Below are 15,637 nucleotides of genomic sequence, written 5' to 3'. Positions count from 1 at the left end.
TTCTACCTATACAGCACAAACTTATTACTAGACTATTCAATTTGCTATTTTCCCTTTAATTTGCTTTACCCCACGTGAGAGGCATGTGAAAAATGCAAATCTTTTTCCCTTTTTGTTTTATTTTATGACTTGAATCACATTACTTTTGATTATCTTTCCATCGATATGTACTTTGATTTTAGAAACATATATTAATAATTATTTGAAAAATAAAAATAAAAATGAAATAGGGTAATCGTAGTGAGAAAAATGGACAAGAGGAATAAGTTGATCGGAGAAACTCCCGGTTGTCATGCATTCCATAATTTCAAAAAAGATTGTCCTAATTTTTTGTCCAATTGTTGTCCACATTTTCAATAAATAAATAATAATATTTATTAACATTAATAATATTTATTAACATTAATGAAATTCCATGGAGGTATTATTCTTTGCATAAGCTCTCATTGAATTAATTAGATTATGCGACAACTGTTATTATTTCAGTTTAATAATTGACTTTAAAAAAAAAAAACTCTTTGCGTACAATTGTATACCCTGTTGGTATATCTTTATACTATACTGGTATCATATATTAGTTGGAACATTTTTTTGGTTGTATTAACTACATTTAATTGGTATACTATTTGATTTTTCTTTAGTAATAGTAGAATAATACAGTATCTTGAATATTTTTAATTTTCCTTTATGCATGTGTATTATGTAATCATTTTGATTTTTTCTTTATGCGCTTGGTTTATATAATAGTATTATAGTACAATAACTTGAAATACATTCTTATATTAATATGTGGTACACTATTTTTTTATTTTTCTCTTTGTGCATGTGTATTATGTAATAGTAGTATAATCATATATAGTTACCTGGAATTAATTAGTAGAACTATATACCCTATTGGTATAATTATATGTCATATTGGTATCATATGGTAGTTGGAATATTTTTGGGTTGTTTTAGTTGCATTTTAAGTGAATTCTATTATGAAGTGATTTATACGATCATGTTTTGCTGTGTTGGATTTTCTTGTACCTATGGATATAGATTTTGTGTATTATGTAATAATTTTTATAGTTATATGCATGCAGTTGTTGGAACGCCCCCATACAATTATATACCCTATTAGTATAGTTATATACTTAGATTGGTATCATATGCTTGTTGAATCATTTTTTGGTTGTATTGACTGCATTTAATTGGTACACTATTTAATTTTTTTTTAATAATAGTAATGTAGTACAATATCTTGAAATACTTTATTATATTAATATGTGGTACACTAATTTTTTAATTTTCTCTTTATGCATGTGTGTTATGTAATAGTAATATAGTCATACAATTGCCGAAAATTAACCAGTAAAGTTGTATACCAAATTGTTTTAGCTATATTTTTAAGTGATTACTATTTTAAAATTATTTATATGAACATGATTTTGCAGTGCTGGAATTTTTTTGTGTCGATGGACATAGATTATGTGTATTATGTAATATTTTTTTTATAGTTATAGCCAGTTGTTGAAACGACCCCATATAACTATATACCATGTTAGTATACGGAATGAGCAAGATGATTTGCGAATTCTACAATCTAATTTTCTCATACTTTTATTGCATCCTTTAATGTTTTGGTACAATAATATAGTCGTAGATAGTTGTAGCAATATTCTAGAGCAATCATATACTATGTTGATATACATGTATACCATATTGGTATCATATGGTACTAGAAGTCTTTTTTGCTACTTATACTTTTATTGTATTTTTCAATATTTTATTATCATTTCTATTCTAACTAGTATATATGGAGATTTGATAGCCGTAGATTATGTTTTCTTGCTCCATAACTGGTTGTGTTACTGCTAATGGTAGAGTGTGTACTGGTATTTATAGGGAATAAGATCAAAGTTTGCATGACAATCACGTGTTGATTCTTAGAATCTGATTATGTAATTTATGGTGCTCAGTAGTAGTCAATGTGATATTAAGTGAATTAGATCAAGTGACAATTGAAATTATTTCAATTTAATAATTGAATTTAAAAAATGAGAAAAAAGACAAAAGGTATATTATACTAGTTATATTAAAAAAGGGTGAACAAATATTTACTATATCAGTTATTTTTTCTTATTGTATAAAAAAAGAATAATAAAAAATAGTGAAAACAGTAAATGAAATTAGATTATGAAGAGAAAAAGAATATAAAAAATAACTTAAAATGAAATTAGAAAAGAAACAAAGAAAAAAATAAGAAGAAATCGTGAAGAAGGAAAATGAGAAGAGAAAGAAAAACGGAAAAAAGAAAAGAAGCATAGAAATAAAAAAGTATTGGAGAAAAAAAAGAAAATTCTCCACAAAAACTACTATGGGTAGGAAATGTAATTAATTTGATGAGTAAAAAAATAAATTGATAGTAAAGAATAAATAATTTTATTTTTATGTGTAACCGTGTCATTCTCCCTTTCTCCTCTTTATTTCATGATTGCATCATGGGCTTCGTGGCTTAATAAGGTTTGCGCATTTAGTTCTATTTTACATGCCACCTGATTTTAGTTAAGTGACAATGTATCAAATTTTGGTAGACATATTACTTTGACATTTTGTGCTTGCGAGTAAAACATACAACTTGATAAATTACTCGAAATGCATGTAAATTCAAAAATTTAAATGTGCAAACTTATTCTGCTGTTAAAAATTGAAACTTTACCTTACATTCACTTAGATACAGGGTAAGGTTCTCTCTTTTATTTTCACTTCCCCCCTTCCAAACTAATTACAGCTTCACGACAATAACAATGTATTTAGTGTATTTTTATAAGTGAGATGTAGGAAGGATATTGTGTACGCGGACGACTTAAGGAAAGTACAAACATAGCAATTTTGAAAAAGAGATAGGGTAATGAAAAAAGCTATAAAAAGAGAAGCAATAACAATAACCAAAAAATAAAATAACTGATGAGAGATCTTTACACAAATAGCCGGCCACATTAATTATTTACTTTTTCTAGCCATATACATAAATTATACATAATTATGCACATGTAATACATAAATTATGCATATATTATAGATTCACTGGCTATTTTTTGTTTAAATAATATGGTGGACGACTATTTGGGTTAATAACAATAGAATTCTAAAAATATAGGATAGAGAGTAATACTAGATCAATAAGTATGGAAAACAAATACAAGCATGAAAAAGAAAAATGCTCGACTATTTATTACCTGCTATGTTAATCCCGACCTTCACACCTTCCGCTTTTCAAAAGATTTTTTGAAAGAAAAGGAAAAAGAGAAAGAAATTTTAACTTCCACTTTTAATAATAAACTTTTCATAACTTACGGATTAGATCTTAAAATCTTGACAGGAAAAGATTACCGGTTCAAATTATTAAAGGAGTAAAGTGGGGAGTTCCCGAGAGAATTAAAAATAGATGTTAAATTTCCAATACCTAATTTCCTAATTCAGCAATTTTAGCAAAGGAAATGAATGTGGGAGAAACTTTTTTATTATTTTTTATAATAAATAAACTACAAGAAGCGAAAAAGCAAAACAGAAAACCCTTAAAACCCTTTTGCCTTTATATCCTCACAATCCACTTGCTCTTATCTGGACACTTCATTCTACTTCGCTTCGTCGATTTTAAGGTAAGAAATTTTGCTTTACATAGTATTTATGCCCCCTTGTTTTGGGTTGTTTTCAGCATTTCTTGTTTGATTTCGTTGGTTTCTTCTTTTAATGTTTTTCGATTATGTTCTCGGAAATTTGTTGAGTGAATGCTAGTCTAATTTGTGGTTCTGCCTCTTTGAGCTGTTAGTTTTGTTGTAGTATTATATTTGTCTTGCAGTTTAGCCCCGACCCCAATGACTAATTTCTCTAATTAAGGGGCTAAATCAATAATTTTCAAGCAAAGCAAGTTACTATAGTAATGGTTATAATGTAGTTTCGTGTTTTTAAGTTTTAATTTTGTTTTTTCAGAGGTATAACTAGTTTACCACAATTGCAAAAGAGCACATATATCATTTGTTCCATTGGAACACACGATAGATATATTGGGATACTCCTAACGCTTGATACCCTTGATAAGCAGAAGAAGAAGAAGAAGAAAATGGAGAAGTACTTTGGGAACGCATACAGGGGCGACCCGGGAGTTCCACATGCTGACCCAGAACGGTTCGTGAACATATGGATAGGGTCCGCTGCTTTCTCCGCCCTCACTTTTATCAATCCATACATGTGGACTCTCTCCAATCAATACAAGTACTCACTTTGAATTGCCTCAAATGTTTTTTTTTTCTTTCATATTTGTTTGTTAATTTGATAAAGGATTAATCTTAATTTCTTGTTTTATATAGCATGCTTATAATATTTTTGGAGTAGCATCAACTTGTAGTTATAAGAGAGCTAAGTAAGAAGATTGCGGGATTAGCAAAGCCCTATGTAAAAAGCATTAGATGACTTGTGTGAGAAGACACGAGAGAAAATATGTTATTGATATTGGATGATAAATACAATACAAGAGGTCCCTATTTATAACTATACACTACAAGGAGATATTACTCCTCTTCCAATGTGGGACAAGACTACACTATACATATCTTTAAACTAACACTCCCTCAAGCCGGTGCATACACATCATATGTACCGAGCTTGTTACACATGTAACTAATACGAGAACCAGTAAGAGACTTAGTGAAAATATCTGCTAGTTGATCATTCGACTTTACAAACTTTGTAACAATATCTCCTAAAGTATTTTTTCTCTGACAAAGTGACAGTCAATCTCAATGTGTTTAGTCCTCTCATAGAATACCGGATTTGACGCAATATGAAGAGCAGCTTGGTTATCACACACCAGTTCCATCTTGCTGATTTCTCCGAACTTTAACTCCTTGAGCAACTGCTTGACCCAAACTAACGCACACGTCGCCATAGCCATGGCACGATATTCGGTTTCAGCGCTAGATCGAGCAACTACATTCTGTTTCTTGCTCTTCCACGAGATCAAATTACCTCCTACTAGAACACACTATCCAGACGTAGAACGTCTATCAAAATGTGATTCTGCCCAATCAGCATCTGTGTACTCAACAATCTGCTCGTGGCCTCGATCCTCGAATAGTAATCCTTTGCCTGGAGCTGACTTTATATACAGAAGAATGCGAACAATTGCATCCCAGTGACTATCACAGGGAGAATCCATAAACTGACTTACAACACTCACCGGAAAAGAAATGTCAGGTCTAGTCACTGTGAGGTAATTCAATTTGCCAACCAACCTCCTATATCTCGTAGGGTCTCTAAGAGGCTCCCCTGTCCAGGCAGAAGCTTAGCATTCGGATCCATAGGAGAGTCAATAGGTCTGCAACCCATCATTCCAGTCTCCTCAAGAATGTCTAAGGCATACTTCCGTTGTGAAATAACAATACCTGAGCTAGACTGAGCGACCTCAATACCTAGAAAATACTTCAATCTGCCCAGATCCTTAGTCTGGAAGAGCTGAAAGAGATGTTGCTTCAGATTAGTAATACCATCCTGATCATTACCAGTAATAACAATATCATCAACATAAACCACTAGATAAATACACAGATTAGGAGCAGAATGCCGATAAAACACAGAGTGATCAGCCTCACTACGAGTCATGCCGAACTCCTGAATAATTGTACTGAACTTACCAAATCAAGCTCGAGGGGACTGTTTCAAACCATATAGTGACCTGCGCAATCTGCACACACAACCATTAAACTCCCCCTGAGCAACAAAACCAGGTGGTTGCTCCATATAAACTTCTTCCTCAAGATCACCGTGGAGAAAAGCATTCTTAATGTCTAACTAATAAAGAGGCCAATGACGTACAACAGCCTTGGACAAAAAGAGATGAACAAATGCTACTTTAGCCACAGGAGAGAAAGTATCACTATAATCAAGCTGAAAAATCTGAGTATATCCTTTTGCAACAAGACGAGCCTTAAGCCGATGGCCATCCGGGCCGACTTTGACTGCATAAACCCAACGACAACCAACAATAGACTTACTTGTAGGAAGATGAACAAGCTCCCAAGTGCCACTCGCATGTAAAGCAGACATCTCGTCAATCATAGCATGTCGCTATCCTGGATGAGATAGTGCCTCACCTGTAGACTTAGGGATAGAAACAGTGGACAAAGAAGATATAAAAGCATAATGAGGTGACGACAGACGATGATAACTTAAACCGACATAGTGGGGATTAGGATTAAGTGTGGATCGTACACTTTTGCGGAGTGCAATTGGTTGACTAAGAGGAGACAAGTCCGCAGTAGATGCAGAATCTGATGCAGGGCGTGAATCACCTGGGCCTGATGTTGGATGTGGACGACGATGATAAGTCAAGAGTGGTGTAGCTGCAGAAGGTTGAACTGGATTATGCGGAGGAACTGGAGCTATAGGTGGTGGAGCTACAACTGGAGCTGTAGGTGGTGGAACTGGAGCTATAGGTGGTGGAGCTACAACTGGAGCTGTAGGTGGTGGAGCTGGAGCTGGAGCTGGAGTGAATGAATCTCCAAAAGATGAAACTGGGTTGATTTTAGCACAACACCGACAGAAAGTGACTTTCACTTAGACAAGCCTTAGGTCATCGGAAAAATTGCACGATGACTAAGTTCTTTCTTTCCGGTTAACGCTGGAATGACGCACAACGATTTTTTTTTCTCACTAATGCTTTGATACCATGTGAGAAGACACGGGAGAAAATATGTTATTGATATTGGATGATAAATGCAATACAAGAGGTCCCTATTTATAGCTATACACTATAAGAAGATATTACTCCTCTTCCAATGTGGGACAACACTACACTATACATATCTATAAACTAACAATTTGTACTAAAAGTTAGGAAAACGGGAAAGGGAGAAAAGTTAGGAAAATGTGTATAAGAAAATGATCCCCATTCCCCAACAAGTTATGGCAAGAGATAACATGGTCAAATAGAGATGCAAATGGTATTTGGATCAAATCGCTCGAGGCAAATAACGAGACTAACGTCGCAAAACCTTTGCTTCACTTGTAAAATTAGGGTTGCGGAGATGCAATGAAAAATATGAAGACTTAGAAAAGCCTTTTGTCCAGGTGATCCTCTAAGGTTTAGAAGCTTTATGGAAAGTTTCAAGTAGTGTGGTAACCAAGTATTCAAGGATATGTTGAGGAGTAGAAAGATGCCAAAGCAGTGGAGAAAAGTTTGTGTGTGTGTGTGTTAGAGAGAGAAAACAAAGGACTCAAAATTGTGCTAACTATGATTTTATAGGTTATATGATTGAGACTTTGGGAAAGATTGATGAAGCATAGACATAAGGACATTGTAAGGGTAATTGATAACTAGTTTATGCAACCTTCACTATTTTGGTGAGGAAAGATGATGAAATTCATAGAAAAAGAAGAAGTATTTGCGTAGGCTATTCCAGTGTTGTCAAAGGCGCGCTTAAAGCGCGCTTAAGCCCTGAAGCGAGGCTCAAAACATGTTGAGCACTTCGCTTCGCTTTGTGGGCGCTTTAGTGTCGCATCAAGGCTCTAAGGCATACTTTTCCTTGCCAATGAGTGTAATCCTGAAAATGCGACATTAAACATTTGATATTTCACTTTATCGTAATTCTTTTCAATTTCTTTGTCCATATATTTGTTATTCATGCTTATAATTATTAGTCTTGGACTACATATACATATTTTTACTTTTTCTCCAGTTGCGCCTTTTTTCATTAAAGCGCACGCTTTATTTGCACTTTGCGCTTAAAGCCCCAACAGACCTTATAGCTTTTTTGCGCTTTTCGTCTTTGATAACACTGGGCTATTCATTGGCTTATGGAAAACATATGGTACAATGCCAATAAAAGTCAATTGATAAGTGGTTGAGAAGAAATATCTTTGTATGAAATATATTGATATTATAGAAGTTATGTATGAGAGAGCGGTCACACGTTTGAGATAGTAAAGGGGAGTAAGAGGAGTTTCCACAACCATGGGTCGCATTATCCCATATTCGTTTACCTAGTTATGGATGAGCTAACCAATAGTATTCAAGATGAGGTCTTGAAGAGATATTATTTGCAGATGATATTGTGCTAATTGCTGAAACAAATAAGAAAATCAAAATATAATTGGAAATATGGAGAAACTCTCTAGAGAGAAATGATTTAGGATAAGTAGAAGTGTGTACCTAAAAGAAGAAGGCAGGTGAAGTAAATTAGATGGGGCTATGCTGTCTAAATGCAAACTATTTCTTATGTAGGTAGTTTTTCAAGAGAATGGTTTGATAGATAAAAATATTACTTGTATAAATAAAATAGGAGGAGTGCTAAGGGAGCTTTATGTAACAAAGTGCAAGAAAAGTTTCATATAATGGTTGTAAGAAACAATTGTATATAGGAGTGCATGTCGTGCTTCTAAAGTCCAATATATCCAACAACAACTAATAACATATCCAGTGTGATCCCACAAGTAGGGTTTGGGAAGGGTGGTGTGTACCCAGATCTTACCCCTACTTTTGTGGGGTAAAGAGGTTGTTTCCGATATACTCTTGACTTAAGAAAAGTGTTTTTCAAAACATGTTTGAAAAGTGCAAGAGTAAAAAAGCTATGATGAAAATACTGTAGAATAGAAAAGTAATGACAACAAAAATAGTAAAGCTAACCAAAGTAAAAGAAACACCAGTAGTCGTAAAAGTGAAGAGTAAGATAAAGATAGCATAATAACAATAATACTGGCAAGGAGGAGAGGAAGTAGCTAAGGTGCTTTAAACTAGAACCATGCTACCTACTAACCTTCTACTCTTCTAATCGCTCGACTACCTACTAACCTTCTCCTCTAATCTTCGACTTCCATGCTGTCCTATCTAGGGTCATGTTTTCGGTGAGCTGAAGATGTGCTATGTTTTGTCTGATCACGTCTCACCAATTATTCCTGGTCTATTTTTACCTCTCTTTAGACCTATCACTGCCAACTTCTCGCACCTTCTCAGTGGGGCATTTGTACTTCTTCTCTTCACATGCCCGAATCATCTCAGCCTTGCTTCCCGCATCTTGTCCATCATGGAGGTCATTCCCAAAAGTCCAGAATATCCAACAACAACAACAACAAACCCAGTGCAATCCTACACGTGGGGTCTGGGGAGGGTAATGTGTACGCAGACCTTACCCCTACCTTATGAAGGAAGAAGGGCTGTTTCCGATAGACTCTCGACTCAAGAACAGTGAAAAGGACACAATAAACAAACAGTAACAACGACAAGGAAATAAGGTATCAGAAGCAAATAGCACAACATGTAATAGCAAAGAAACTAGGAATACAAAGCTATAAGAGAAATGCGAAAACTACCAGCAATAATGCCACATCATCTGATCAACAAGGAACTCGGAATAGTAGAATACAAGACTAATACTAATACTACTAGTACGACTAGAAGAGACTCTCGACTAACCCACAACCCACACCTCCCTATCGAGGGTAATGTCTTCGTTAAGATGAAGTAGTACCATGTCCTACCTAATCACCTCTTCCAGTACTTCTTAGGCCTCGCTCTTACCTTTCCTCTGACCCTATATGGTCAACCTCCCGCATCTTCTCACCGGGGCATCGGTGTCTCTCCTCTTCACATGCCCGAACCATCTCAGCCTCGACTCCCGCAACTTGTCTTCCACAGGGGCCACACCCACCTTGTCCCTAATAAATTCATTCCTAATTCGGTCCTTCTTGGTATGCCACACATTCATCTCAGCATCGCCATCTCTGCTACTTTCATCTTCTGGATATGAGATTTCTTGAGTGGCCAACACTCGGCTCAATACAACATAGTCGACCTAACTACCACTTTGTAGAACTTGCCCTTAAGTCTCGGTGGCACATTCCTATCACACAAAACAGCAGACGCAAGCCTTCATTTTATCCACCCCGCTCCAACACGTGTAACATCCTCGTCAATTTCCACGTTCCCCTGAATGACAGACCCAAGGTATTTGAAACTATCTCTCTTGGGATGACTTGTGAATCAAGCTTCACCTCCACTTCTGTTTCCTGCGTCTCCACACTGAACTTGGACTCCAAGTATTCATTTTTAGTCCTACTCAACTTGAAACCTTTAGACTCCAGGGTCTGCCTCCACAGCTCCAGCCGATCGTTAATCCCGCGACGCGTCTCATCAATTAGCACTATGCCATCTGCAAATAAGATACACCATGGCACCTTCCCTTGAATGTGGCGCGTCAACACGTCCATCGCAAGGGCAAATAAAAATGGGCTAAGAGCTGTACCCTGATGTAACCCCATCATCATAGGAAAATAGTCTAAGTTTCCTCCCATAGTCCTCGCCCGAGTCTTCACTCCATCGTACATATCCTTAATCACCCTATTGTACGCTATCGGGACACCACTAACCTCTAGACATCTCCATAGAACCTCCCTTGACTTTATCGTAAGTTTTTTCTAAATGGATGAACACCATATGCATGTACCTCTTCCTCTCCTGATACTGCTCCATCAACCTCCTCGCCAGATGAATGGCTTCTGTGGTCGAATGCCCCGGCGTGAAACCGAACTGATTCTACGAAATAGACACACTGCTCCTCACCCTCTTCTCCACCACCCACTCCCACACTTTCATAGTGTGACTCAATAGCTTGATACCCAGTAGTTGTTACAATTTTGGATCTCACCTTTGTTCTTGTACAACGGACCATCAAACTCCACCTCTATTCTTCGGGCATCTTCGTAGTCCTAAAAATGACATTAAACAATCCAGTAAGCCACTCCAAGCCTACTCGTCCCACGGCCTTCCGAAATTCAACCTGGATCTCATCTGGCCCAGTTGCCTGCCTCTAGCCCTCTACTCTTCTTCCGCATTACCTTCTCAACCTTAATACGCCTACAAAACCTAAAACCACGTCGGTTCTCCGAGTTCTCCAACTCGCCAAGCACAATGTCCCTGTCCCCATCCTCGTTCAAGATTTTGTGGAATTATGACTGTCACTTGCGCCTAATGCACGCCTCTTCCACCAATACCTTGCCATCCTCGTCTTTGATGCACCTCACTCGGTCCAGGTCCCGAGCCTTCCTCTCTCGAACTTTGGCTAACCTGAACAGCCTTTTGTCACCGCCTCTGCCCCCATGTTCCGCATACAGGCGTTCAAATGCTGCGATCTTCGCCTCGTGACCGCTTTCTCCTCTTTCTTAGCTTTCTTATAACCCTCCCTAAGCGTCCTCCTCTCCTCCTCGTCAGCGTTCTCCACTAGCTTCATATACGCCGCTTTCTTGGCTTCTACTTTTCCTTGGACCTCTCCATTCCACCACCAGTCACCTTTGTGGCCCCCGGAAAAACCCTTCGTGACCCCTAACACCGCCCTAGCAGTTTCCCTAATGCAGTTTGCTGTCGAGGTCCACATACTGCTCGCGTCCCCACAACTCCTCCAAACCCCCATAAGCTGAAAATTATATAGATTCAAATGTTATGATGGATGTACCTTACCTTATCAAAAAAGTATTAAGATGGATGTGCGCCCACTTAAGATTAGATAAACAAAGAAATGCTTATATCTAATAAAGGGTACAAGACTACAAACATCGTATATAGAGGATGTATGAGAGAGGTTGTGTACGATGCTTCTGTAAGATCGTGCAAAAATCTGCAAATTTGCTGGTCTATAGATAAGCAGTGAAGGGACTAATTGAGACACATATGAAGGGAAGTTATCTGAATAGACTTCCAGTCACTCCAAAATCAATGCACATGCAACTAAAAACAGAGTGCAGTAGAAGCAAATGATCTATACTACAATGGACCCAGGATTTTAAGGTTACGGTGCTTCACTGCTAGAAGATGTATTGAAGAAGATGGGCCAGGTGGGAAAAAGAGTAAAAGGGAAGAGAAAGTAAAACAAAAAAGAAAAGAAAATAAAGAAAAAAGAAAGGGCAAAAGAATGTTGTGTTTTAGGGAAGGGGGTTGGGTAAGAAGAGTCTGATAAAGATAAAAGAAAAGAAAAAAAAAAGAGTCTGATAAGAAGAGTCTATCATCCCAAGTCAAAGGCAATGGGCGCTCGAGCACCCATCAAACCCTATGTGAATCCACCCCTAAATCTATACAGGTGATGCCAACTAGTTGTGAATTAAGGTTTAGATGTTGTTACACTTACATACATTTCTCAGCCTTTTGAAGTGTTGTTAGACTTACATTAGGTTTGGTGTTGTCCCTCATCTTTATTATTTGGTTAGGAAATTATGTCCGTCTAAGGATAAGGAGTTTATCTAGAGAACCTCTAGTCTTTAGACTTCTAATTTGCTTTCATATAGCGGAATGCAATTGATTTAGGATCAGGCATGGTTGATGGTTGAATGATATATCAACTTATGATGTAACAATTGAAGTATAGTGGAGGTCCATTTGGTGTCGTAAAAACTACAAGCAAGGTTGTTTTCACCTCGTAAGCTCCTTATTTTTTTGGATGGATAGGTAATTAACCTTCAAAGCTGTTACTGATATCATTATGATAGATAAAGGGGCTGACTTTACCCTACGGGTTTCTCTTTGAAGGTTTCAGTAAAAGATATTGCGTTAGTCTATATAGTAAAATAGATATGAGCAAATCTATTCTTGATCAAGGGGTTTGTTAACAATTGTTTTATATGCTCGCTCCGACCCTCATTCCGTCCATGTTGAGAAGTCCATTACATTGTCTGCGTTTCCATTTGAGATATTCCAAAATGGAAATATCTGTTAATATAGGTTGTTTATTTAGGTTTTTACACCTTTTATTGAATATACTAAGAATTAGTTTAACCTGAGGAAATTGTGGAAACAGTCAAAGGAAGGTGTAATGCTCACAGTAATGCCTCCTCAAAGAAGTGGAGGTTTGAACTTGGAGAATACTACACTAAAGGGATGGAGGAATAATTTTTCGTCTCTGTTTTCCCCCTTTTGGTTTCACCTTTCTGTTTGTTATCACATGGAGAATATTATCGTAAATCTACTTCTTGGCATTCCTGCTCTTAACAGAATACAAATAGCAAAAAATATCTTGGTAAATAGGTGGGGGATCACTAATTTGTGATTGATTTCTTGTGAGTTTTCCTGGATGGCATCGCAAATAGCGAAATATTTCTGTTTGTGCCTACAAGGCTTCTATCTTGTGGTAAGAGCATTGTGCGTGATGTGTGGTTTCGGTGCACGTCACGGGTTTGAATCCAGCCGCAAACAAAAGCCTGGTATTTAAGTGGAAAAGGGTAGAGGAGCGGACCCACTATCCACCGAGTTTCGAACCTTGCGCTACTGGTCCACACGGGATTTCTCGGTTATAAGAAAAATAGTGAAATCGGCTTATAAAGAATAAGGTAGTGAGAGAAGTAGAAAGTTGAGAATGAACGTGATTGTGGGCCTTTTACAGTGGTTCCTAATCCCATCGATTATCAGACTGTTCCTAGTTCCAGAATTGTGGGATACGATTTCCTAATCTCTCTAGCTAGGGCATAAAACCAACTAAGCAGATAACTAATTTACATTACAACAATCACATAATTACAATCAGCTCTATTGAATTTACATTACAACAATCACATAATTACAATCAGCTATATTGTTCCATTCTTCCGATCACATGTGCACGGACTACATCTTTTGTGTTTGCTATCTTATATATTTTTGACAAGAAAAATTACAAAAGTCATGGTCACCTCCTATTAGTCAAAATGTGGTATCTCTTGTTCATGGAGTGCGATGGTTAGAGTTTCCTTTGTTTCTCCCAGTAAATTAGTGCAAGATAGTGTTGCTTAAACATGTTTTGCTAGTTTGTTGAGTCTGTAGGATTACTGGGGGCAGAAGTTATAGGGAGAAGTGGGGCTTGGTTTATTCTAGTCTCTAAATGTTTTCTTATCTTTTTTCTTATTAAATTATGTTAACACACCTCTTTCTTTTGGGTGCCGTTCTCCATAACTTTCCACCTCTTCCAGCTAAGTGGCATTCCTTTGCATTTGAACGACAAAGGAGCATCGCATTAATGCTAAGATGAAGTTCTAATCCTTCTCAATGTTTTTTTTCTTCTGTTTTTTATTAAGAACAAAACATAACATTGCTGAGTACAAAAGAAGGATTAGAGCTCCACCTTAGATGAAGCAAAACTATGAAAAATGCAGGAAATTTGGCAGTCGCTTCAAACATGGAAAGTGGTCATAGAGTTTTGCACCACTTCTAAAGAAAGGAAAATCACTCTCCCGCAAACTTGGTCTAGTGAGAGGTGTAAGACCTGGAAAAATTCTTGAGTACTGCTGTTCAGGACGGCCATATTAGAGCATGAAATGCATCTCTCTAGAACCATTTCATATTCACTAGAACAAAACTATACATGAGAACAGTAGAGTGCTTTTGTTAATCAGCTTCTTGAAGATTAGCTGTTTGATCTTTCATGTATTGCTTAGTAGTACGGTAGGAGAAATAAAGATGGCAGCCGTCTATATTTTTCGCAAAAGGGGGTGCAAAGAGGGTGCTTTCGCAGGGAGACCGAGTGAAGGTGTAGTAAGGGTAATATGTGGCTCCCTCCTATTTCCCAAGTTCATTTTTCAAGGAAGTTCTTGGGTCATCGTTCTCCTCTCCTTAGCTCATCTGTTTATCACTTTACACTAACAGTTGCAAAGTCTTCAACTCTCGAGATCTAATACAAGGTAGGAGTGAATAATTGATTAAGCATAAAGGCTCCATGTTTTTAACTGCCGCTTGATCATTTCTCTTTAACAACAACGTTCGAAGCTTCCCGCATGATGGTGCTTGTATAACGTTCATAAATTGTGATGGGGGCTGACTTATCCTTCTTGATCTCATTAGAGCTATTCTTCTGAGTTGTGGATGCCATTATAGCTTAGAAACTTTAGTTTGACCTAGGTGCTCTCCACTATGGCTAAATCTGTACCCCAGTAGGTGATTACATTTTGCCATGTTGGCCACCGATATCGTCAAGTGGTGGCTCAACGACACCCATACTAATGCATGACTGAGATTTCTAAAAACTTCCTTTTTGCTGCGTCTGAGCTTTTGAATATGTGTTATGTGCAGCTGGCATGACAAAGCCATGCTCTTTGAGCAACATCACTGGAAGAAAGCTCTAAAGAAAAATAAGGATTACGAATTTAAGGTACTCGATGCTTCCTAAGTTTCTTATGTAATGATGTTCTCCCTTATACGCTATAGAGTTGTAAAAAAAAAAGATTTTTGTTTCAATGTTTTTAGTTTATAACTAGGACGGAATTACTTGATTCTTTCTCTCATTTGAGTTTTCATTAATTGCAGTGGAACCAGTACATGGATAAAGAAGCACGAGACTCGTACTACTTCAATTGGCCTGTTTACTTTCCATAGGTTTCTCCAATGTATCAGTATGCTGGTGCCTTTTATCCGAAATCTCCAGAAAGGAAAACTATTGTAGCTTGAAATTTCTGTTGATACTATGAATTCAAGCATTTTTAAAATTTGGAAACATTTGGTGATATTGCCATGTGCTGCATGGTTACTTCCCTTAGTTTAGTATTTGCTAACACATGGAGTATTAAAATATCCAAACAGACCCTATGAATAAAACATAACATTGTTGAGTACACAAGTAGGATTAGTGCTTCACCTTAGATAAATCAA

General features: G+C 37.0%; 1 protein-coding gene across 1 annotated transcript; it reads left to right on the top strand.

Annotated features, from left to right (window-relative positions):
* Window positions 1-3,467: 3,467 nt before the first annotated feature.
* On the top strand, window positions 3,468-15,492 carry LOC142167890 (uncharacterized). The gene is made up of 4 exons (XM_075228301.1): window positions 3,468-3,644; window positions 4,088-4,257; window positions 15,062-15,140; window positions 15,296-15,492. Exons 1-4 carry the CDS (start codon window positions 3,483-3,485, stop codon window positions 15,362-15,364), a joined length of 480 nt encoding a protein of 159 aa, XP_075084402.1. The 5' UTR covers window positions 3,468-3,482; the 3' UTR covers window positions 15,365-15,492.
* The last annotated feature ends 145 nt before the right edge of the window (window positions 15,493-15,637 follow it).

This window comes from Nicotiana tabacum, chromosome 13, assembly GCF_000715075.1.
Source record: "Nicotiana tabacum cultivar K326 chromosome 13, ASM71507v2, whole genome shotgun sequence".
Lineage (NCBI taxonomy): Eukaryota > Viridiplantae > Streptophyta > Magnoliopsida > Solanales > Solanaceae > Nicotiana > Nicotiana tabacum.
Note: the sequence above shows the minus strand (reverse complement) of the source record. Positions and strands in the feature narration are given on the sequence as shown.